The 22,882-nt window shown below is 48.5% G+C and overlaps 1 protein-coding gene across 1 annotated transcript; it reads left to right on the top strand.

The window, feature by feature from the left end:
- The first annotated feature begins 445 nt into the window (after window positions 1–445).
- On the top strand, window positions 446–13,387 carry LOC128137242 (SH2 domain-containing protein 4B-like). Its single transcript, XM_052778000.1, has 15 exons — window positions 446–525; window positions 844–906; window positions 1,175–1,294; window positions 2,193–2,278; window positions 2,527–2,574; window positions 4,046–4,093; window positions 4,280–4,371; window positions 5,614–5,745; window positions 6,105–6,220; window positions 6,545–6,744; window positions 8,787–8,876; window positions 9,881–10,046; window positions 10,381–10,677; window positions 10,987–11,068; window positions 12,206–13,387. Exons 1-14 carry the CDS (start codon window positions 505–507, stop codon window positions 11,062–11,064), a joined length of 1,557 nt encoding a protein of 518 aa, XP_052633960.1. The 5' UTR covers window positions 446–504; the 3' UTR covers window positions 11,065–11,068; window positions 12,206–13,387.
- The last annotated feature ends 9,495 nt before the right edge of the window (window positions 13,388–22,882 follow it).

The raw sequence follows: 22,882 nt of genomic DNA on the forward strand, positions 1-22,882 counted from the left end.
CACATGAGAGCATTGCATCAAGGGAGTGCAAGACTGTCATTAGATCCTTCAGTAAATTCAACTTCCCTGAATTTTGCATCTTGTCGCTGAATTAATTTTAAGCTCTCTGACTTTATATAACCTCCCATATTGACTGCTATAGGTGAGCTTCCCATTTGCTATCTGTACTTTTTTCTGCGTTGTTAGATGCCCATTGATGATATTTCTTTTGAAGGTCATTTAGGGTTGTTCAGTAACCTGATTGCCTTGCCTTCTCAGTGACAGAAACTAATGTTGCTTGCATTGTATGCTTCATATATTTGTATTTTCTTCTCCCTTTCCTTAGCTCTTTCCTTGTATTTCCACATGGTGAAACCTAATGCCCTGCCTGTGATTCAGTATTTGTAGGGAGATGTGTTTGTGAAGTGAGGTTTGAATGTTTAGACGTGGTTGATTGCGAGCAAAGGTACAAAATTAACTATTGTCTCTGTTCTTCCAGCCACTATCTCAAGGACGGGGACACTGATGCCTCATGTGAAAGCCAAGGTATTGCACTTCAGGTCCACAAGGCAATTGATAAATGGTGGCATAGCTGTTACCTGATATCTATTATTTGAGAAACTGGCTGAAAATGAGAGCAGACAGAAATTGGTTGAAAATAAGAGCAGACAGCAATCTGCTTGCAACAATTTCTCCTTTATTTTTTACCAGGTTTTCTGCTTGCTTCTGCTGATATGTTTAATTTGTCTTCCCTCCCCTGAAATCATTCTCTGTCCTTTTTGCCATCTGCCTTCCAGCAGAGCTCTTTGGATGGCAATCAAGCATTTCTTCCAGGGATGATCTTTTGTTTGGGTCTGGTTTCAGGTCATACCAGGAGCAGACAAGTTCAATAGCACACGAAAACAGTCTGCTGGAGCTCAGTTCCGGGTAAAGTATTGCTACCCTGCAGTGCCCCTTGAGATGAGTGCGGTGATACTTTAGTGAGAGCTTCCAGGCTGCTAAGCGTAGTTAAAGCACCCAGTGTGCAGACAAGGGTTTTTCTGGGTGCCAAGCACAGCTGATTGTGGTGGGAGTGACCCAGTTGTTACCAGAGCTTTGGAAGTTGCTGTGGGGTTGGAAAACAGTTCTCGCTGCATGCCAGGCTCTGGCAGTGCTTTGGCTTGCTGGACTGTTGATCTTTCTCTGCCCTCACCAGCATTCCCTGATGATGCTCATGGAGAGGTTGTATTCTGCCAACCCCCACTTTGTGCGCTGTATAAAGCCCAACAGCCAGAAGGAGCCAGGTGTAGTGGACAGCCAGGTGGTGCTGCAGCAGGTGAGGAAAAGCAATGTCCTTTACAGGTAACTTCTGCCATGTCTCAGTGGGGAGGGCAGACCCTACCAAAAAGCTGTGGAGATAGGTGGAAGCTGACTGGTCTGAGTCTCCCCTTGCAGGAGAAAGTGTAGTCACACTTTTTATGTATGTAATTGTTATGGGTACTTGGTTGTTTTTTTGACACAGACTGCTAGGTCCAGGTTTTGCAGTCTTGGTTCTCTCCTGTTTCGTTTTCATGAATGCAATGAGATCTGCTTGTCAGGCACTAGGATTCATCTTTGCATTTCCTGCATGGGGACTGGTACAGACAGTGCTTCTTCATGAAAAATGATGCTTCCTGAAGGAGACTGTTCTCACCCATCAGCCAGGGCAACTCTGAATAGGAGCCAAGATGGGATCGCTTTGATAGGAGCTGATATGTGCTGATATGACTATCTTTGGATATTTTGTCAGGTCTGAAATCCAGACACTTTAAAGAATACTGAAAATTATTAGAAGAGTTCAGAAGGCTCTGTGGCCTTTTTAATGTATATAAGAAAGGATAGGATTAAGAGGGAAGTTCATCTGTGCCTCAGAGTACGTACTTTTGTGTCCAGATTTGGAAGTAAAAAGCTAATCTCTAAGGGGCAGAGGCAAAGCAATACCCATGGCTGGAAGGTGAAGTTATTTCAGTCATTGGTTTTTATGGTTTCCAACTTTTAACTGAGAGTGGTTAATCATCAGAGTTACAGGATGTGGTAAATTCAGTCTTTAACCAAAGAAACATTTTCAGAAAGAAACTTTTTCATTTTGAACTAGAGATGTTTAGGGCTGAATGAAGGAATTTCTGGCTGCAAAGGAACAAACTGGTGTCCTAATAACCTGTTTCTATTTGTTTCTCTTTGTGGTGCTGCTTCAGCTCCGGTACAATGGACTGCTGGAGACAATACGTATCCGAAGAGATGGTTTCTCCTGGAGACCTTCATTTGAGGAATTTGCTGAAAGGTTTGTTAAAACCTCTGAATGTTCCTTGTTAGATATTGTTAGAGAAGCAACCCTGGTAACCAGTTAAGGGCAGGGAGTGAAACTGCCTCTTCAAAGTTCACATGCCTGAGATCATGGGGTTGTTTGCTGTGAGATGCCGAGTGGGAAAGACAGTGATTTATTGTTGTTTTGCTGTGAGGGTGACATGGATCACTTCAGCACATCAAGGATGGGGCTCTTACCTTGCTGAATTGGTTTGTTTTTCACAGATATGGAATTCTTCTAGTTAAACCAGATGTTTCCCTCACAAAAGAAAGGTAGGAACACTTCCTTTGTTATATGCAATCCAGTTTGTTCTTCAGACTTTTGCTCTCAGGGTAGCATAGCAAACTGAGTAAAAGGAACAAAGTGAGGATGGGATTTTGTGGTAATGGGGAACACAAATTCCTAGGCAAAGACAGTGTTTAAAAAGCATTTGGTACAATGATGAACAAAATATTTCAATTCAATTGCTATAAAGCTGTGCTATCCCATGGAATGAGAACTGGCTAATGTACTCGATTTAGGGAGTCACAGTAATGGTCAAGGGTATCCACTGAACTCAGTATGGCAGGGGCTCAGCACAGTTGCCCGGTGCCTCTCCAAGCTTTTTCCTGATGGTCTTACGGGAGAAGATAAAGACAATGCTGAATAAGCAGCCAGCACTGAATGTCTCCCAGGCTAGAAATGTTGCTTCTGGTCCAAGAATTTTTTTATGTGTACAGGCATAATATACCCTCAGCACTTTGAGACTCTGCAGTCTTACCCTGTCAGCTTTTTCCTTCCTACATCTAGGGCAGCAACTCCCCACCTCCTCTTCTCCACTTCCCCAGTCCCTCCTTCCTGCAATGGTCAATTGTGACTGATAGCAAGAATGAAGCACGTAAAGCAGCCAGCTGAGGGTGTTTTTTAGTCTTTTAAGAAAAGGATTTGAATGTTCTCCTGGAACAGTTCTTTCCTGGCAGTAGCTCCTCCAGCCTTCACAGTGCTTCCTTGAAGTTACTGACAATTCTGAATTAAGAGTTGCAAACCCAAGTGAGGTCAAGACAGAATCTCATAGATGAGAGACATGATGGTAAACAGGCAGCATGGTGTGTTTTCAGACACAAAAATCATAGGATGCATTTGAGAAAAGAATTACCATGGATATAGATTGTGGCACAGTGGAACTTGGCTGAGATAGAAGGAAAACCATTCTGCTTTGCTATGCAAGATATTAGCAGAAAGTGCCACTATGATTTCACAGCCTAGATTTGCAGGCAGAGGGAGGAAGCTGTGTGGTGCAGCTAGAGTACTGCTTTCAGTTCCAAGTGCTGGGGAATCTTTCCGAGTGACCCACATTTTATCACTAAAGTCTGCAAAATGAAACTGGAATTGGAAAACAGGCTTTCTCCCAGAAGTCTTGCTTTGCCGACCTTGCAACTTGAGTGCTCCAAAGAGCTTGGAAATGAAATGAGGAAAAACACTTCTGAGAATAAAATAGGCTCTGCAGAATTGCCTCCCAAGGAGTTGCAGAAAATCTGCCTCTGGGAACCCCTTTGCTGGTGTTCCCAAATGTGATCATAGCTGTACCTCAAAGAGCACCACAGATTGGCGGCCAGTTACTGAATGTGATCAGGTAACGGGGCAGAGAATGTAATGCAGAATCATTGAGGCACTTTCTCCCCCTTTATGTATCTAAAACCACTGGCTGTGTGGTGTTTGCTTTGGGAGGAAAATTATTTATTTCACTTTCTTCCTCTCTTTCAGCTGCTTGGAGATACTGCAAAGTACAGAGCTGACAGGCTGGATATGTGGGTACGTGTGGATCACTGCTGCTGGGATGGAGGGCCTGAACTGCAGAGACTTTATACATGTAGACTGTTACTTAGTTCCCTTCAGGGAGAGCTTCATGACTGTAGGAAAGGCCTGTGCAAAGGACGATGGATGCAAGTTTAGATAAACAGTGTTTCTCACTGCTGCTTTCTCTCCCCACCTTCACAGGAAGTCACGACTTTTCTTTAAATATTGGCACCAGGAACAGCTGGGAAAGTATGTGGAACGACTGGAAAGAGCAGCAGTTGTCATACAGAAAGGTGAGCACTGGGGCAGGAGAGTCCCTCAACTCTGATCTCGGACTGGGGCAAGGAAAAACTTTTCTCCAGTCCCTGCTCCACAATTGCACCTTTGCAGGTGACAGAAAGGCAGGCCAGGTGCCATCTCCATGCCAAGGCCCTGTGGAGTCAGAGTGCTTATTGGAGATGCCCACCTCCTCAGGGCTCATCTTCAGTCGGGGAGAGCCATCAGACAGTGTGAGCCCTGAAAAGAGAAAGCACGTGTGCAGGAGAACTGAGCTGAGCAAGGCAAGCATATGATTTGGCTGCATCCTGAGATCTGGGTAGCCATCCTCTGGAGTGAGGGCTTGTTTGTGAGCGGTGTTGAACTGAGGAGAAGGAAAAGATGAGTGAAGCAGATCTCATTCCTACTTTCAGAGACAGGCAGAAGGGGATGAAGTTTTCTTTTGGTGTGGTTTTTTCTTTCCTCTCCAGGTAGCATCTCCTCTGGCAGCCTGTTTCTCCAGAGCGGGCACTGTGGGCAGTTTGGTACTTCCCTCTGCACAGGCTCCATGAGGACTGTGCAACCAGGAGGAGGCTGTCATCCTGCCTGGTCCCTCTGTTATGCTTCTCTTCTGTATGGGTTGTTGCACTGCTGAAGCATCTGAGCAGCTTCCAGCTATGCACCATACAGTATGACAAACATCAGACTGTCACATGCTGTGCCTTGTTCTCATCCATAGGGAACATGTGTGGGTAGTGGGCAATGAGGGAGTGCGGCTTTCAGTTCATATGCTGTACTACCTGGTAGAGTAGGCAGGATAATACAATGTCTGTAATGCTGCTGCTGAACCCTGTGATGGCTGCTTATGGGAAAGGTTATCCTGTGGGCTGACACCAAGGAAACCCTGTCTCCTGAATGGAATAGCTTTGCTTTTACTGAGTAGTGTCTGAAGGGTACCAAGGAGATAGATGGTTAACAGAGGCCCTTCTGTGAGTCTTTGTTTTTTAGCTATCCTGTGCATTGGCATTAGAGATGAGAGCTTAGATCTGTAATTTGATTTTTTTAAATTTGTTATCTGGCACCTTAGAGAGTAGAAGACAGTTCTCATGTGGTTTTGACTGCCTGCTCAAGTAGAGTCTGCATGGCTGTTCATTAACGTGATTGAAGTATTGAGGGCTTTGCACTGGGTGAAGAAGTATCACCCGGTGTGCTTCCCTCCCCCAGGGAGTGACAAAAGCATGATGAGCATTTTTTTCTAACCACCACTTTTCTCTGAACAGTTTTCAGGGGATTCAGATACAGGAAGAGTTACCTAAAACTGGTGGCTGAGCAGAGAGCTCAGGCACGGAGGCTACAGGAGGAGGCAGAGAGAGAAAGAAGACAGCAGCTGGCGGCAGAAGCAGAGGCTCAGAGTAAGTTGCTCCCACTCCCACTGCCCCTGTGTGTGGCCACTTGTGCGATGAACACCTTGAAGTGCTGTAAGCTCCAGGTGATGATGACCTGTCCTCAGCTCTCCTGGGGCTGGGGGTTCCACTGATATGGTGGGCAGGGAGGTGCTGACATTTCTGCCATTTGAAAGAGTGGGTTTCTCTGTGGGGAGCCAAAACAGCATGGTGAAGGTCATTTGCCTGGCTGTGTTGGGAGGGGTGCCAAGCTGTGTCTTTTCCACAAACTCCATGCAGCAGAGCCTGTCCTTATCTCGGGCATGTGGAGGATGGATCTCATGGACTTTGGATGCTAGTTTTCATCTACTTCTTTCCTCTTCTTGCAGAAAGAATCTCCTTTCCAGTCCCCATGCCACGAAAGAGGCACCCTCAGCCTTCTCCCAATCCTCCTGATAAGCCACCACAGCCACCAGTGCCACGGCCACGGAGCAAACTAACAGAGGTAGCGATATTGGCTCTGCTTGGGGCCCCTTAGCCAAGTGTGCTGGTTCCCTGCTCCTTCCACCTTGTGCATGCACACATTCTGCTGCTTGTGGTCCCAGGAGGATGTTGTCATTCTTGTTATGGAGAAGTGAGAGAGTCCTTTCCTATTAGGGTTAGTTAAAAAAGCGTGGTCAGGACCTTTGAGGAACTGGAAGCAGTGTTTGATAGTTTGTGACTGATCTTAAGGAACTCAGGATGGGATCACTACTGAAGTGATCCCTTCAGAGGTCCCCTGCCTTTGACCTTGCTTTCATGCCCACTTTCCCCCTCTCCCCACTTTCAGTCCACTCCTTTTGATAACTTCTTGGACCGTTCTGCACCTCGCCCTGTTCTGGGGACAAAGAAACAGGCTGGAGAAGAGGCAAAAATAAGGAAATGCAAGAGAGGAGCAAGTCTCCGCTGGTTCAAAGAGACGCAGGCTGAGAAGGTTGTGCAGGATGATGGGGCCTTTCCAAGCTGGCTGCATGGGATGATCAGCCGGAGGTGAGTACGCTGGACACAGTGGCTGCAGGTTGGACTGTGGCAGGCAGGCAGAAGCTGCTGTGTCCTTAGGAGGTTGGATTTGCCAGGATTTGCCTCCTTAAGGAATGGGAGTGACCTGTGTAACCTTTCGCTTTTAGGCCGTGAGCTTCAAACCCTTAGGGGGAAGCTTGGAGCTCCCTGTCACAGGATGCAAATGCTGAAACTTTACATGGGTCCAGGAAAGACTGTGGAAACTCAGAGGAAATAACGTCCACTGTGGGTTCCTAAATACAGATCCTGTGCAGGGAAGGGAGGCTTGGAAAGGACTTGGAGAGGAAATAGACACATGCACGTACCCTGTTGTGGACTGTTTGCAGAGACATGATATGGAATGAAGATGGACTTTTGGTCAGACTGATTATGACTGTTCTTATATCTCCCAGTTTAGGTCAGGAGGAGACCTCAGTTTACAGCAGGAAAATATAGAATTCGGTGTACATTTATTATTTTAAAATGTATTAAGAGGGCCTTTAGCGAGTACCCAACAGCAAGATTTCCCCAGAGCCCCCAGATACAGGAAAAGGAAGAGTTTTTGTTAATACCTCTGCCTATCTAAGGAGGGTGCAGTGTAGGTGGAATTTACATCCCTTTAGGCTGGGAGAGACAGCCACAAAGCCCTACTTTATTATGGAGTTGTTTATGAGACTGTGAACTCCCAAGATTTTTTGGGAAAACCTTTATTTAAGTGCTTGAAATTTTGCTACTGGGTATGCCTCACGCTTCATTCTCTTGGCTGAGCCAAGCACTACTTTCCAAGCAGTGTGATAACTGAAGAAATGCTGATTATGCCAGTGATCAGACAGGAGCAAGACAGTGGGGTTAGCAGGTAGACATCAGAATTTCTGGCTATAGTCTCCCCTGTGTGCAAATTAATCTATGGTGCTGCATGCTTGCTAACTGCCAGCGTTCCTTATTTGGTGGGACTTTTGCGTGGGCATTGCTGTCAAGCGTGCCTGTCATTTGAACAGCCTTATCATCTTGCTCCAGTTTGTAACTTTTTTCTGTTAAAGCTGCAAGTCTCCTTCAGTCTTATTAGATCTCAAGTTCCTGGATTTTGTCAGCTTATCAGTGTGAACATTACTCAGAGACATTATACAGCATGTTAGCTTAGTAAAGGGCACTACACTAGCTGACAGCTCCCTGGTAGCTGCATTTTTTTTCTTAAGATAATTATCAAGGCCCCCACCTGCATTAATGCTTTTGTCCACAGATCCAAGAATGCAGGAGAGGAACTAGCACCTGGAAGACAAAACTGTCTGAATTCAAATATAGGCTAGCCATGAGCACTTCACAATGAAGGACATAGCAGATCCTTCCCAAAGACATTGAAGATTAGACACTTTGTAAGAGGTGCTTCCTGTTGTTGGATTTAAGTCTCCATACAGCAGTGTAAACTCAGCCTCATGTAACAGCAGCCAGAGCAATCCCAAACTGCGCTGGTGATTTGCAGTCACCTTTAGCCTGGAGCAAGGCACATGACAAGCACAAAGCAGTGCTTTGTCTGTTGGGCAGAGAGGGGGAAGACCTCCTTCCAGCAGGAAGTTTAGAGAGCCAGAGTGGTGTAATCCAAGTTGGTGTTTTTCCAAGGCATTGGGCTTACCTTGTGCCGAGCACCACTACCCCACAGCAGCACCCTGACTTCTTCTGTCAGCCCTGGAGTGTAGGAAATGCACATGTGCACAGCCTTCTCATCTCGGTCATGCTGTGTAATGTGCTCTGTGCTGGAAGTTGGCTGTTGCTATTGCACTAGTCAGACTGCTGGAGCAGCTTTGGAGCAGCCATGCTTGGAGAGGCTTTGGCTGAGAGTGTTGTGCCTCCTCAGCCTGCTAATGCCTCCTTGCACCAGCAAGCCTGAGTGAGGAAACCTGTAGCTAGGAACACGTGGGGCAGATGCTGGCCTTCCTGTGGACTGGGAGCACTACCATTGTAGCACATGAGACAGGATGGAATCCCTGCACAGAGGCAGCTGCTCACTGTCTGCTGAAAAACCTTCCTGTTTCCAGGGAAGCTGAAAACTTACTGATGGACGAGCCTTTGGGTTGCTTCCTTGTTCGGATCAGCCAGAGCCAACCGGGCTATACCTTAACATACAGGTAAGTAATGAGCCTTGCAGAGAAGGCTCAGGGGAGACCTTATTGCTCTCTACAACTGCCTGAAAGGAGGTTGTAGTGAGGTGGTGTCAGTCTTTTCTCCGATGTAACAAGCAACAGGACAAGAGGAAATAGTCTCAAGTTGTGCCAGGGGAGGTCTAGATTGGATATAAGGAAAAATTTCTTCACTGAAAGGGTTGTCAAGCATTAGAACAGGCTGCCCAAGGAAGTGGTGGAGTCACTGTCCCTGAAGGTATTTAAAAGATGTGTAGATGTGGCACTTAGGGACAAGGTTTAGTGGTGGACTTGGCAGTGCTAGGTTAACAGTTGGACTTGATCTTAAAGGTCTTTTTCAACCTAAACGCTTCTATGATTCTATGAAACTGAGCCATGCATGGCTGGAGGAGTTAACCTCCTCCACAGAGGAGTCCAGTGAGGACGATGCTCAGCCTTTCCTATTGTGGGTGCGTCAGACAGTTTGGAGTAGCAGTTGGGACACAGTGGAGTCTGTCTCCTTGCCCAAAACTAGATCTGTTTGTGGGTGGAGTGTTGTGGCTCCAAGGATGCAGGTCCTGCTTAGGCTGTACTATATGGCTGAGTGGGCAAACCAGGTTGGAAGAAGCTGTGACTGAAGCAGAGGAGTCTAGAGGACGGCCTGAGGAGAGGCAATCAGAGTGCTGCAAGGGCATGGTCTTTGCACAGCCTCAGGCAAGGGGTAGGACAGAGTTTTAATGTGGACAACAGGCATGGGAGGCAATAGAGTCTGCGGGGATTTGGATCTGGCTGCTGGGGTTCTCCTGTCACTGACTTTGGGGAAACTGGTTCTCCTCCAGCACCTACTAGCACAGCATGTGACACTCCAGCATGGTGCATCTCCTGCATCTTTGTAATATGTGTTACTGTGGCTCCTGATCACATCTGGCCTCTTGAGGCAACAAGTGCAGAAAGCAATGACTGGCTCCTGGAGAGACGTTGCCATGACCATTTCTCTCTGTCCATCTCCCCAGGGGCGAAGGCCGCTGCAGACACTACATGATCCAGGTGCAGCCCAATGCACGCTATGTCATCCTGGGGGAAGACCAGGCTCACGCCTCGCTCACTGAACTGGTTCAGTATCACCAGGCTGTGGGCATCCAGCCCTTCATGGAAAAACTGACTGTTCCCTGTGGACAGGTGAATGTTGAGGATCTGCAGCCAGAAGAGGGGATGGGGCATGGACTGTGCCCTGAGCAGATAAAGTCACTGCGGCAGCTTCTCTCTTAAGTGTTCCCATTGGGGGTGTCCCATTCTGGCCAAGCAGCTTGGCCTCTTCTGCATGCACTGCGAAGCGCTACTAGCTGGGCACTGGGGAGTCCTGGGGTGGGGGAGAGGCCCTGGTGGGTGGATGACACCCCCCTGCCCCCTGAATGTCAGCAGTGGGCACAGCTGGGTATTCCTCTTTGTTGTGCTGTTTGGGATGTGTGGAGGGTCTGCAAGCCACTGCTGAATCCACTCTTCCCTCCCTCAGAAAAGTAGTGAGATTTTGGATTGCAAAGATCTGGAGTGCCTCACACTGGATCTGCCAGCAGCCATGAGGGAGGCCCCTCCAGAGGAGCAGCCCTGCCCCTCCGGGCCTTCCACCAGCAGATCTGCTCTGCAGTCAAGAGCAGCCGCAGCTCTCAGACACATGTGGTCCGGGAGGACCAAGAATTTCCCAGACCAACAGAGCCTGGACAAGAGTAGGACAAAGCCAAGCTCAGGCAAGAAGAGAGTCTTCCCTCGCCTCCACTCCTCCATACGCCTGGCGATGCAGGAAATCCAGCAGGTGAGCTGGGGCATATCCTCTGCCAAGCCTTGCTACCCACAGCCACTCTAGGACACGTGGAGCTGCCCTACCCAGGGGCAGGAGAGAGGAGGCTTCCACAAGTAGTGCTCAGTTTCCTAGCTGCTGGGTCACAGGTTTTATCTGGTGGTCTTGGGATCAAGACTGTGTTCATTGGAAATGCTGGGCTGGGGGCAAACCTGGGAGAGGCTCACTGAGATGCCCAAAGAAAAGCCCACAACAGAAGGGGCTGTGATGTGGCCAGCATCCCAATCACTGCTCCCCTAATGCTGTCTCTGCTTCTCACTGCAGTTATCTTCCGCTCCCTTGAACACTTCTGTACAGAGCTGCTGTCAGTCTCTCAGCACTGATGATGTAAATCCCGAGTGACATGGTAAGAAGAGACAGCACACAGGAGGGCACACAGTAATTGCAGCTTCCCCAGGGAATGGAGGAGCAAAGGGGCTCTTCCCTTCCTGCTCCACCTGGAGCATCTCTTGGCCGCCAACTACCTAGAAATAGAGCAGGAAAAACAGAGGGCAGTGGCTGGCCTCTGTTTCAGGACTGCAAAGAGACCAGGAAAAATGGGAAAAATCAACATAAGGTTGGGTTCCCAGCACCTGTGGCACACAGTGTGCTTGCAGTACAGTAGCAAGGCTGCTGGAGGGAGCTCACAGTTTGTTAGAGGCCTGGGTCTGGAAGGACGAGTACTATCAGAAAGCACATCTGCATGCTACAATAGTCAGCTGCAGTGGCTTAATGCTGTGGAGAGAGGTATGTATCAGAATTGGGTGCTGGGCAGAGCACCATAGTGGGTAGCAGAGGCAATAAGCCCAAGGCAAGGCTGAGAACATAAGAAAAGGCAGGAGTCTCTGAGGACTTTAAACAAGGTCTCAGCAGCTGACAACACAACTGATTACTGAGGCTTTAATATACGGGGTTATAAGAGTGTATGGAGTGGGCCAGGAAGGCCCTTCTGACACAGCTGGCTATGCCCATTGCATTAATTGTCTGAAGCATCTAGTGGATGAGCTGCTCCCCTGTGCAGCCAGTGGGTAAATCCCTGTCCCATTCAGTTGCTGAAGGCAGGAGGAAGCAGTAGTGGTGCTGTTGTACACCTCTGGAAAAATCTGGATTTGTGTCAGCTGGGAATGGAGAGGGATCAGAAGACCAAGCTGTTGGCTGCAGACCCACTGCAGGGCTTGCAGCCTTGCACCAGGATTGCTGAGTTCCCTGTGTGGTTCCACTCCCAGGAATTCATGTTGGAGCAAAGCTTTTTAGCTGGGGCCTGTTTTGTCTTCCTCTTTATGGTTGAGAAAATCCTCTCCCTGAAGTGTTGACTCAATTGCTTCATTCCTGTATGTGGGTATTGATGTACCCAGGGGATGCTCCTTATGTCTGAGGTTAGGCAGGAGACAGACAAAACATGTGGGATCTGCACAGATAACTGCAGGCGTGTTGTACTGGGATTGCTGAATGGAGTCCTCCTTTTACGTCCTCCACTGAGTTGTGTTTCTTGACTTCCCTGCAGGTCGAAGTGGCTCAGCCCTATCTTCCAGTGCTGCCGGGCCTTGCCCAACTTGGTGAACATATCCAGACATACAACAGCCTTTTTTCTTTTTTTGGTTTTTTTTTTTTTTCCTTTTTGTTTTTGCTGCACCCACTGGCCATGTGCCTTTAGACAGGACTGCTGCAGAAATTAACTTACATCAGCACTCAGCTGGTCTCAGTGGCTGAGACTGCAGTATCTGGACCAGTCCCATCCTGGCAGAGGGGAGAGGATGGGAACAGTCGCACTCTGCACAGACCCCTCAGTGCCTGACAGTCTGTGTGTCAGTACTTCAATGTGCCTGGGGACCCCTCATTTTGCACTGTTAATAGTCACAAACTGGATATCTCCCAGCAACCTGTTCTGTCACAGATACCTGTACTGATTTCCTACCTCTTTTTCAAGTCCTCTGTTTTAGTCCTGTGATTCCACTACTCTGGGTGCCAAGGGAAGCTGGGCTTGGGAACTAAGGAATGAACGTGGTGTGTCCTTTTTGTTGAGTGCAGGAGCACTTGAACAGGAGATGAGACAAGGGGTAGGAAAATCTTTCTGCAGAGGGAATTTCCTGCCCTTGCATCAGTGTGCTGGCACGCGGCTCCACACTCCTTAGCCAGAGCTGGAGTCAGGGAATCATTGGTGAAACCCTCTTGTTCATCCTGGTTGAAATCACTACAAGTCTGCGTGCGACAACATCCTACTTTAGACTGAGGGTAGAGGGCTTGCAACATACAGGACTGTGCTACTTGTTACGTCTTTTCCACCCTTTAAGATAAATCTCTTCTAAATTAAATTCTTTGTACAAGGAGAAACTCAGCGTTTTCTTTGTTTCTGTTACCTGCAGTCAGTTCAGCCGTGGACTGCAAATGGAGAACGGCTAATGCCTCTGAGGGTAGACACAGGATAATGCAAAGTGGCTCAGTGCAGAAGCTGAAGGCTTATGGGTCAGTAATCCTGGTGTACAACTGCCACCTGTAACAGTGCTCTCCTCCCATGCCAACGTCATTTCCCCGTGTATGCTGTTGGCGAGACCTCCCTTTTGCAGCCTGTGCTGAGCTCCCTCTGACTCAGTGCTTCCCTGGCAGATGCCTCTGCACCGGAGGACAGCCACACTGCCCACCCCACTTCACCCCTCCCTGGGAGGCACGAGTGTGGCTGAGTCCAGGCTGCATAGGCTAGCGCTGTGGCCGGAGAAGCTCAATGTGATCCAGCATGCTTGTGGCAGTGTCTTAGTGCTGCCTTTAACCATGGGACTGTTTCTCTTTCCTCCCCTGTGCTCTCTGCAGCAGTAGTGCTGAGCTGTGCTCTGGATTATGAGGCAGCACTGCTGGGGACCAGACAGGGAAGCGGTGGTTGTTTCAGCCTGATGTCCTGGCTCTCCCCAGCACTGCCTTGCAGCATTAACCCACCTTTTCTCTTCCTAATGCTGGGTTTTGGCAGCTGCCTTGAGGCTGTTCAGGACAGAACCATTCCAGGCAGTCAAAGGCTGCTGTTTGCAGAGTCTTCCTGGCTAAGCCCAGGAGCGTTTTGCTGGGCAACCTTGGCCTCTGTGCCAATGTTCTCCTTGGCTTCCTCCACCGCTGGGCAGCTGGAAAGCCTGCCTTCTGGCTAGCATGTAGAACCACTTCATGGCCAAAACATTTCTAAGAACTTAGCAATGTGCAGAACTGAGACATGTATGAGAAATGCATTTCAGTAACAGAGCTGCTCTGTTACTCTTTCTTATGCCACAGAGCATGGTGGAAGCCTAGGGCTAAGGTGCAGCTGCAAACCACTGTTCACTCCTGTAGCCTGGCAGGGATAATGCTGAACCAAGGAGGGTGGTGAAGAGCTTTCCCCCAGCAGCTGTCTCCAGTACCTTCTGGGTGCTGCTGCAGGCACAGCTCGCAAGTGATGCTGGGGGGGAACAACAACAGAGGAGGGTCAGGACACTTCTCTGGTGGGTGTGCATGGCACATCTCCTGGTGAGCTTCCCAAAACCAGAGCAGATCAATCACAGATATCTTTTGCCCCTGATTCAATGGGTGGGAAGTAGAATGGCAACGTGAGCAGCCAGGAACCTGGCACAAATGTGGGCAGCACACCTGGGCTGGCAGGTCAGGTTTCTTCCACATCTGCTACTTCTGCTTTTTCTGTGATATGGCAAGAAGAAACCAAGGGAAGAGAAGGGTGAGAAGCTGCTTGGCTGAGGAGGTTATGCAGCACTGGAGGCACTGGCATGACTTCTGCAAGGCTGCAGTTTGCAGCAGCTTCAGCAAACACTTAATGCTCTGCCTATACACAAGGTCTAGCCAAGCTTCTGGAGAGCAGTCTGGCTAGTGCTGGGCTGTCATGGGGAGAAATGTGTGCCAGCAGTGGGGAAAAGCTGAAAGAAGAGCTGGGAATGCAATGGGCTGCTGAAGAATAAAATGCAGATTTGACATCTCTAGTGTGGTCTTTGCCTGCATGCTTCTGGCTCGTGGCCAAAGTCGGGCACTTGAGCTTCAGCTCTGTGGGAGAGCATGAGTTATGCTAAGGATTTCCGTCATCTTCTCCCTGAAGATGATCTTCTCTGCTGAAGAGGAACAGCTACACAAGCAGACCTAGATCATTTCCTATGGCAGCAGCTTGCCTTGTGGCACTTGGAAAGTTACGTCTTAGAAAAAGCAAAGATCAAATTGTGTAAGCCAAAGTGGGAAGGCCGTTTGTGTTATATCATGTTACAGTTCAGCTGGCGTGTGATGAACTGAATGAGATGTACTCACATAAAAGGCAAATACCAGGCTGTATCAGGCTGCGTGAAGAGGGGCAGCACCCAGAAGAAGGTCTGGCAGCCCACAGATCCCCTGAGCACTGCATTTCATGCCCCATGGCACTTCAGCTGAGCTCAGAGAGGAAGGCTAGGAAGAGAAGCCAGGGCTTGGGGGGCTGGGCAGACCCAGCACCCAGGAAGGTAGGAAGAGCAGCGAGAAGGATCTGCAATCCACAGGAGCAAGAACTGGAAGTGCTAAAGGGACCTCTGGGTTTGAGGCTTGGGAGGAATTTTATATCCTAATCTGTGCTGCCTTAATCATCGTGTGTGTCCCCCTACTCCATCCCTACAATTGGTGCTTCAGTGCATCTTTTAGAGAACGTCCCTAACCTGCCTCCCTGTTTTTGCAGAAGGGTTTTGTTTCCCTTTCTTACCTCCCTCCGTGCTTTACATCTGAACAATCTTGGCTGCAAACGTTTTAGCTAAACACCTCTAGGCTAACACCTACTCCAGATCAGTCTCATTCTGTCCAAACTAAAGCTCTGGCTTGCCTTTGGCCCTGGAGGTATCTGGCCAGCAACTCCCCATAAGGCTGGCTAAACCAGAAATTTTTGTTCTTCTCTCCTTCCATTCTCAACCCTTCTTGTTCCCCCTTTTCCCAGCTCTGCTTTTTCCTCTCCTCTCCTCAGTCTGGCCATCATCTTTGATGTAGACTTGAGGTTTAGGAACGTGAACCTGTGACCCAAGGCTCTTAAACTCTTTCCACAAATCTGGCAGCCCTCATGTTGTTTGCTTTCTTCCTGGGCAATGCTATGGTGTATGTTGACATGTTTCCTTCCCCAAATATGTTTTAAAGACCTATTTGGCCCTCAGCCTGGACAAGGCTCTCCACACAGCTCTTAGCCTCACTCCAGCCTATGTCAAGTGACTGTGGAGTGTTGTAACAGCATCTCTGAGATACAGTCTTTCCTATCATCTGGTTAGCTTCATTGTCCACACCAAATACTTGCATGGTGTGCCATTGCTTTGCAGCAACATTTAGGACAGGCTACTTGACCAGGGCTTTGCTTATCAACTTGCTCCTCCTGGTGCATCACAAGAGCATAGAAACTGCTGTCTGAGATGAAGCACAGGATCCTGGTCATGAAGGTGGCCAGTGCGGTATGCTTAGAGCAGATTGAAGAGCAATGTAAGCATAAAGCCATGCTTCCTCTGCTACGTGTTTTGAGCAATACTCAGTTTAATCTTACCTGACCAAAGTATCCTTCTGTCTAGCTGTCCGTGCTGGGTTGCTATTACGGAAAACCGTCTGATTGCTTTTGATCCATTCTAGATAATTTTGCCTTTGTAGCAACCCTAGGCAATTAATTCCTCAGACTTATGATGCATAGCGAAGTACTTAAATTTGTTTGTTTTTTAACCTGCTATGTTGTTATTTAATCAATATGCCCTTGTTTCTATACTATAAAACATCACAAGTAATTGTTTCCAAAACACCTCACTCACTGCAAATGGTTTTATATACATCAGCTTCTCTCCTTTGACTGTCTTTTCTGTCCTATGCATTTGATTTCGCTTTTCCCCTTTTTTGCCTCTTCTTAATTCCTCTGTATCTTCTCTGAAAGGGAAGAGAAAAAACACAGAGCTGACCTCCAGGCCACTTCCCTGAACGGGAATAAGTGGTCTGAACTCTCTCTTTGTGCAGGTGGAGCTTCTTCTTGTAAATTACATCTACCAACACTGACTTCAGTTTGTCATTTTATCATCCAGCTGTTCATTGTGAGATCTTTCTTGAACTCTGCAGTGAGTGCTCATTTTCACTACACTGCATACCTCAGCCTCACCAGCAAACTCTGCCCCATCACTGCTCACACCCTTTCCCAGACCATTTATGAATACAGCAAAAATCACAAGCCCTAGCACAGATCCTGGTGTGACAGCACTGCTATGTTCCTCCATCTTAAACACTGACCGTTTTCCATTCACTATTTTCTGCCTTGTTATTAACCATGGGAATAAACATGTTATGGAGAAGAGCAACTAAGGACACTTGGTATGGGACCTTGCTGAAAGTGTTTTGGGCATCCAAGTACATCCATCTATCCCGCCACATCCATGAAACAGAATTCCTCACTCCTTTAAGGAGTGAGACATGACTTCCTTCTGCTAGAGTGGGGTATTTTCTTCCCCTTTAATCCCATTTCTCTACATGCCCAGGGATGCTATTCCTAACTCCCAGTGTGGAACTCAGGTTCACAAGTCATAGGTCCCCAGATTTACCCAAAGCTCTTAAAAAACCAAAAGCCCAGCCCTGGCATCTCATTTGCCTCGTGTCATTCCTCTGGTTTCAGGCTGAATTAAGCAACAGGTCACACGTCCCATAGCAGCTGAGAAATCTGTGTTGGGGTTCCTCCAGAGCTCTTGGATAAATGCCATCTATGTCATTTACTGTTTGTGTTATAAATTTGTTTTGAAACATACCCTGTTGATTCTTTCACTTGATGCAGGTTGCCTCATTCATCCCTGCAGAAGGAGGTTGCAGTACGGGAATTTCCCTTTGTTCCTTGCTGGTGTGAGTAACTCATTGTGCTCTTCTGCTGGGCCTCTGTCTTCTCTGAATGGTCTTTCACACTGTTATTTGTTCACTCTATGGCAAGCTTTCGGTGTAAAAATTTTTTTTTGTCGTTTTGGGGTGGTTTAGTGGGTTCTGGTTTTTTTAGTTTTTCAGCTTATCACTCTAACAGACTCTGTTATGGTTTTCTATTTAATTCATTGTGGTTACTCTCCTTCAGAGAATTGCAGGAGGTTTTGAGATATGACAAAGGGTGCGTCATCTCTTCCAATACGTCTCATTTATCCTTTTGCGTGTTAATTTTTTTCTTCAGAATTTGGAGTTCCCTGGAAACCGACTAGAAAATCACATCCTATTAACCACCTTTCTACCTGTTGCAGCCAGCTTCACATGGGAAGTTACACACCACTTAAGATTTCAGCAGTTTCACTTTGAGCTCCTTTAGAGCCGCTTTGGAGGAGGTTGGGACATGAAGCATGCAAAGAAGGTGCAGGATTAAAGCCCAAAGTAGCACCATGGATCTGAGTCCAGCAGCACAGTTATGGCAGCCTTTAGCCCCTTCTGCAGTACATTCACACTTGAATGAGGGTCTGGGCAGTTACTGACCCTGCTCTCATTGTGTTTTGGGATGCTGCTGACTACAGGGGCACATTTGCAGCAAGGTCCCTGGAGGAAGCACAGTGTTTCTGAGGCTTACAGCTGCTCTGGACAGGGCAGGCCAGGCTGGAGGGTTTTCAGCTCATTTTTTGGTCTGTGCATCAAGCTTGCCATGTCTAGGGTCAGCTCTCAGCACCACAGATCCTGGCAGTTAACAGCCGGGGGAACCCCTGGTGCACCACAGATTTTGTTCCCAAAGCTGTGCTTGGCTTCCAGTCAAGCAAAAACATTTGGCAAATTAGGATGTTGGAAAATTAGGAAGAAAAACCACTTCACAGTGTCAGTAGACCTAGGAGAGTATTTTAAAGGGTTTCTCCTGCTGCTTTTGTGCCTTGGACATATCCGCCAGCAATTGAGCTGTGCTGCGGCTGGTGTAGCGGGCATCAGCACGGCTGCTGAGTCTTTGCCAAAGGCATCATATCACCCAAATATTGTCTGGGCTGGAATGACAGCACCACACAGCAAGGGCCTGCTGAGCTGAGGCTGCACCAGCCTCACCCCGCTGCATGTACTCTGCTGGGAAGAGAGTGGGGGGAAAGTGGTAAGTACTGCGGGAGCTCTGCACAGCCCAAGGACAGCGTGGTGGCTCCCCTGGAGGAACTGAGGCCATGACACCATGCAGATCCCAGTTAGGAGTAGGCAGTTATCACTCTATTTTAAGGCCGCATGGGGAGTGACGGGGAACAGATTGCAATCCCAATGCCTTAGGTAACGGCAAATACTTGCCAGCACGAGGACACAGAAATGCTTCTGTGGAAGCCAGCCTGGATCAGGCATGGTCACCCCTGATCCAGAGCTACTGTGCCTAACAAGAGCTGTCACAGGGACAGGTGACATTATAGTGGGGGTCTGCTACAGGCCACCCGACCAGGAAGACCGAGCGGATGAGGCTCTCTACAGACAGACAGGAGCACCCTCATGTTCACAAGCCCTGGTCCTCATGGAGGACTTGAACCACCCTGATATCTGTTGGAGGGACAACACAGCAGGGCATAAGCAATCCAGGAGGTTCCTGGAATGCGTTGATGATAACCTTCTTCTCCAAGTGACAGAGGAGCCAACAAGGAGAGGTGCTATGCTAGACCTTGTTCTCACCAACAAGGAGGGGCTGGTGGGGAATGCAAAGCTCAAGGGCAGTCTTGGCTGCAGTGACCATGAAATGGTGGAGTTCAAGATCCTCAGGACAGCAGGGAGGGTGCACAGCAAGCTCACTACCCTGAACTTCAGGAGAGCAGACTATGGCCTCTTCAGGGATCTGCTTGGTAGATACCATGGGATTCAGCCCTGGAAGGAAGAGGGGCCCAAGAAAGCTAGTTAATACTCAAGGGTCACCTCCTCCAAGCTCAGGAGTGATGCATCCCAACAAAGAGGAAGGCAGGCAAAAACACCAGGAGGCCTGCATGGGTGAACAAGGAGCTCCTGGACAAACTCAAACACAAAAAGGAGGCCTACACAGGGTGGGAGCAAGGACAGGTAGCCTGGGAGGAATACAAAGAAATTGTCTGAGCAGCCAGGGATTGGGTTAGGAAAGCCAAAGCCCTGATAGAATTAAATCTGGCCAGGGATGTCAAGGGCAACAAGAAAAGCTTCTATAAAAGGAAAACTAGGGAAAATGTGGGCCCTCTCTGGAAGGAAATGGGAGACCTGGTTACCCAGGCCATGGAGAAGTCTGAGGTACTCAATGACTTTTTTGCCTCAGTCTTCACCAGCAAGTGCTCCAGCCACACCACCTGAGTTGCAGAAGGCAGAGGCAGGGACCGGGAGAATGAAGAACTGCCCACTGGAGAAGATCTGGTTCGAGACCATCTAAGGAACCTGAAGGTGCACAAGTCCATGGGACCTGATGAGATGCATCCACAGGTCCTGAGGGAACTGGCGGATGAAGTGGCTAAGCCACTATCCATCATATTTGAGAAGTCATGGCAGTCCAGGGAAGTTCCCACTGACTGGAAAAGGGGAAACATAACCCCCATTTTTAAAAAGGGTAAAAAGGAAGACCTGGGGAACTATAGCCCAGTCAGTCTCACCTCTGTGCCTGGCAAGATCATGGAGCAGATCCTCCTGGAAACTATGCTAAGGCACATGGAAAATAAGGAGATTATTGGTAACAGCCAACATGGCTTCACTAAGGGCAAATCATGCCTGACATATTTGGTGGCCTTCTATGATGGGGTTACAGCATTGGTGGATAAGGGAAGAGCAACTGACATTATCTACCTGGACTTGTGCAAAGCATTTGGCACTGTCCCACATGACATCCATGTCCCTAAATTAGAGAGAGACATGGATTTGATGGATGGACCACTTGGTGGATAAGGAATTGGCTGGATGGTCGCAGTCAAAGAGTTGCAGTCAATGGCTCAATGTCCAAGTGGAGATCAGCAACAAGTGGCGTCCCACAAGGGTCAGTATTGGGACCAGGACTGTTTAACATCTTTGTTGGCGACATGGACAGTGGGATTGAGTGCACCCTCAGCAAGTTTGCCAACAAGACCAAGCTGTGTGGTGCGGTCGACACGCTGGAGGGAAGGGATGCCATCCAGAGGGACCTTGACGGGCTTCAGAGGTGGGCCTGTGCGAACCTCAGGAAGTTCAGCAAGGCCAAGTACAAGGTCCTGCACGTGGGTCGGGGCAATCCCAAGCACAAATACAGGCTGGGCAGAGAATGGATTGAGAGCAGCCCTGAGGAGAAGGACTTGGGGGTATTAGTGGATGAAAAACTTAATACAAGCCAGCAGTGTGCGCTTGCAGGCCAGAAAGCAACCGTATCCTGGGCTGCATCAAAAGAAGCATGGCCAGCAGGTCAAGGGAGGTTATTCTGCCCCTTTACTCTGCTCTCGTGAGACCCCACCTGGAGTACTGTGTTCAGCTCTGGGGTCCCCAGCATAAGAAACACATGGACTTGCTTGAGTGGGTGCAGAGGAGGGCCATGAAGATGACTGGAGGGGCTGGGGCACCTCCCCTATGAAGACAGGCTGAGAGAGTTGAGGTTGTTTAGCCTGGAGAAGAGAAGGCTCCAGGCAGACCTTACAGCGGCCTTCCAGTACTTAAAGGGGGCCTACAGGAAAGATGGGGAGGGACTCTTTAACAGGGAGTGTAGGGATAGGACAAGGGGTAATTATTTCAAACTGAAAGAAGATCTAGATTACATACTGGGAAAAAAATTCTTCACTGTGAGGGTGGTGAGGCACTGGAACAGGTTGCCCAGAGAGGCTGTGGATGCCCCATCCCTGGAAGTGTTCAAGGCCAGGCTGGATGGGGCTTTGAGAAACCTGGTCTAGCAGAAGGTGTCCCTGCCCATGGCAGGAGGGTTGGAACTAGATGATCTTTAAGCTCCCTTCCAACCCAAACCATTCTATGATTCTATGAGCTGTTTCCCACAGAGCTGCTTTCATGTGTCCACTGTGCTTCCTAATGCTGAAGCTGGTGGGGGGGTGTTATTATGGGTGCTGCTCTGGCTCCAAGCCAGCTCTGCACCATGCTGCTTACATCAGCCAGTAGTGTGGGGCACCACGTGGCCTCTGCACAGAGCTGCACAGCTGTCTTGGTGCACAATCCCCAGTGTTTTGAGATGGAACTACTCAGCTCTTGTAAAAAGAGCTTTTTCTAGCCTGGAAAGCAAACTATAAAGATGTTTACTATGTCTTGGCTATGGATGGAACCACCTCTGTGTCTTCACATCTGCACCAGGGTTAATCTACAAACTGTCCTCAAACAAGGGAGAGTTGGAGTTTCAGAGGGGACTTTGTATTTGAGATAGTGCTGCAAAACATGACCCTGTGCCATAGCCAACAACATTCAGTAACGTTTGCCTTTAGCTTTCAGTTGCAGTTCTGTTCTGGTTTCATTCAAATTGAGGTGCTTCTGTTCCGGTTCTTAGTAACTAAATGCAGGACATCTAGCTCTAGTTCCACTTCTCCATAACTAAGTTTTTCATTCCTCTGTAACCTGTCTCAGAGAAAGAAGAAATGAAGGTTCTCTGGAAGCATCTGATTTCTCTGAAGAAGCCTTGTAGGACATGGGGAGTGACATGTTTGTGCCAAGGGCTCCAAGAAGAGGTGCCATTTTTTCTCAAGACCGGTACAATCAGCCTGTCTAGTGCATGCATGCTTTAGCTCTGTAGCTCCTGCGACCTGCTGCAAACACAGGCCATTCCTCCGGTTCTGGGGTGAAGGAAACTTGGCCGCTTTTCAGCCAGATGGCTAACGGCTGGGACAGGGGACGGCAGTGCTAACACTGCATCAAAGGCTTAATGAATTCCAAAATCATGTGCTCCACGTGACAGCACTAATGCTCCCCTTCAGCGGCTCATTTGGGATTCAGTTAAAAACACATTTGTCTGACAAGTTCCCAGACCTCGTTACTGCTCTTTTGATCCTGTTATCCCCTCGTGGTTCTGCTGCAGCAAAAGCAGGAGGCCAGGGTCGGGTCTCCGCTGGGCTGAGCACTCAATGGGCCCCACAGCTGTCCCTGGGCATTAGCCTGGCAGTGCGCAGCAGAGCAAGGAGAGCAATGCCACCGAGGCTGCCCTACTGACAGACGGCTCACAGGGGACATGGGAGTCCTGGGTTTGGGGTGGGGTTTCCTCATTTTTTTGCTGGGGTTTGCTAACTTCAGTTTTTCTGGGACAGATTTTTATCCTCCATAGAGGATACAGTTTGAGAAAGAGGCTGGTCTGCAGTTTAATAATAAATGGCCTAGG

Source organism: Harpia harpyja, chromosome Z (assembly GCF_026419915.1).
Source record: "Harpia harpyja isolate bHarHar1 chromosome Z, bHarHar1 primary haplotype, whole genome shotgun sequence".
Lineage (NCBI taxonomy): Eukaryota > Metazoa > Chordata > Aves > Accipitriformes > Accipitridae > Harpia > Harpia harpyja.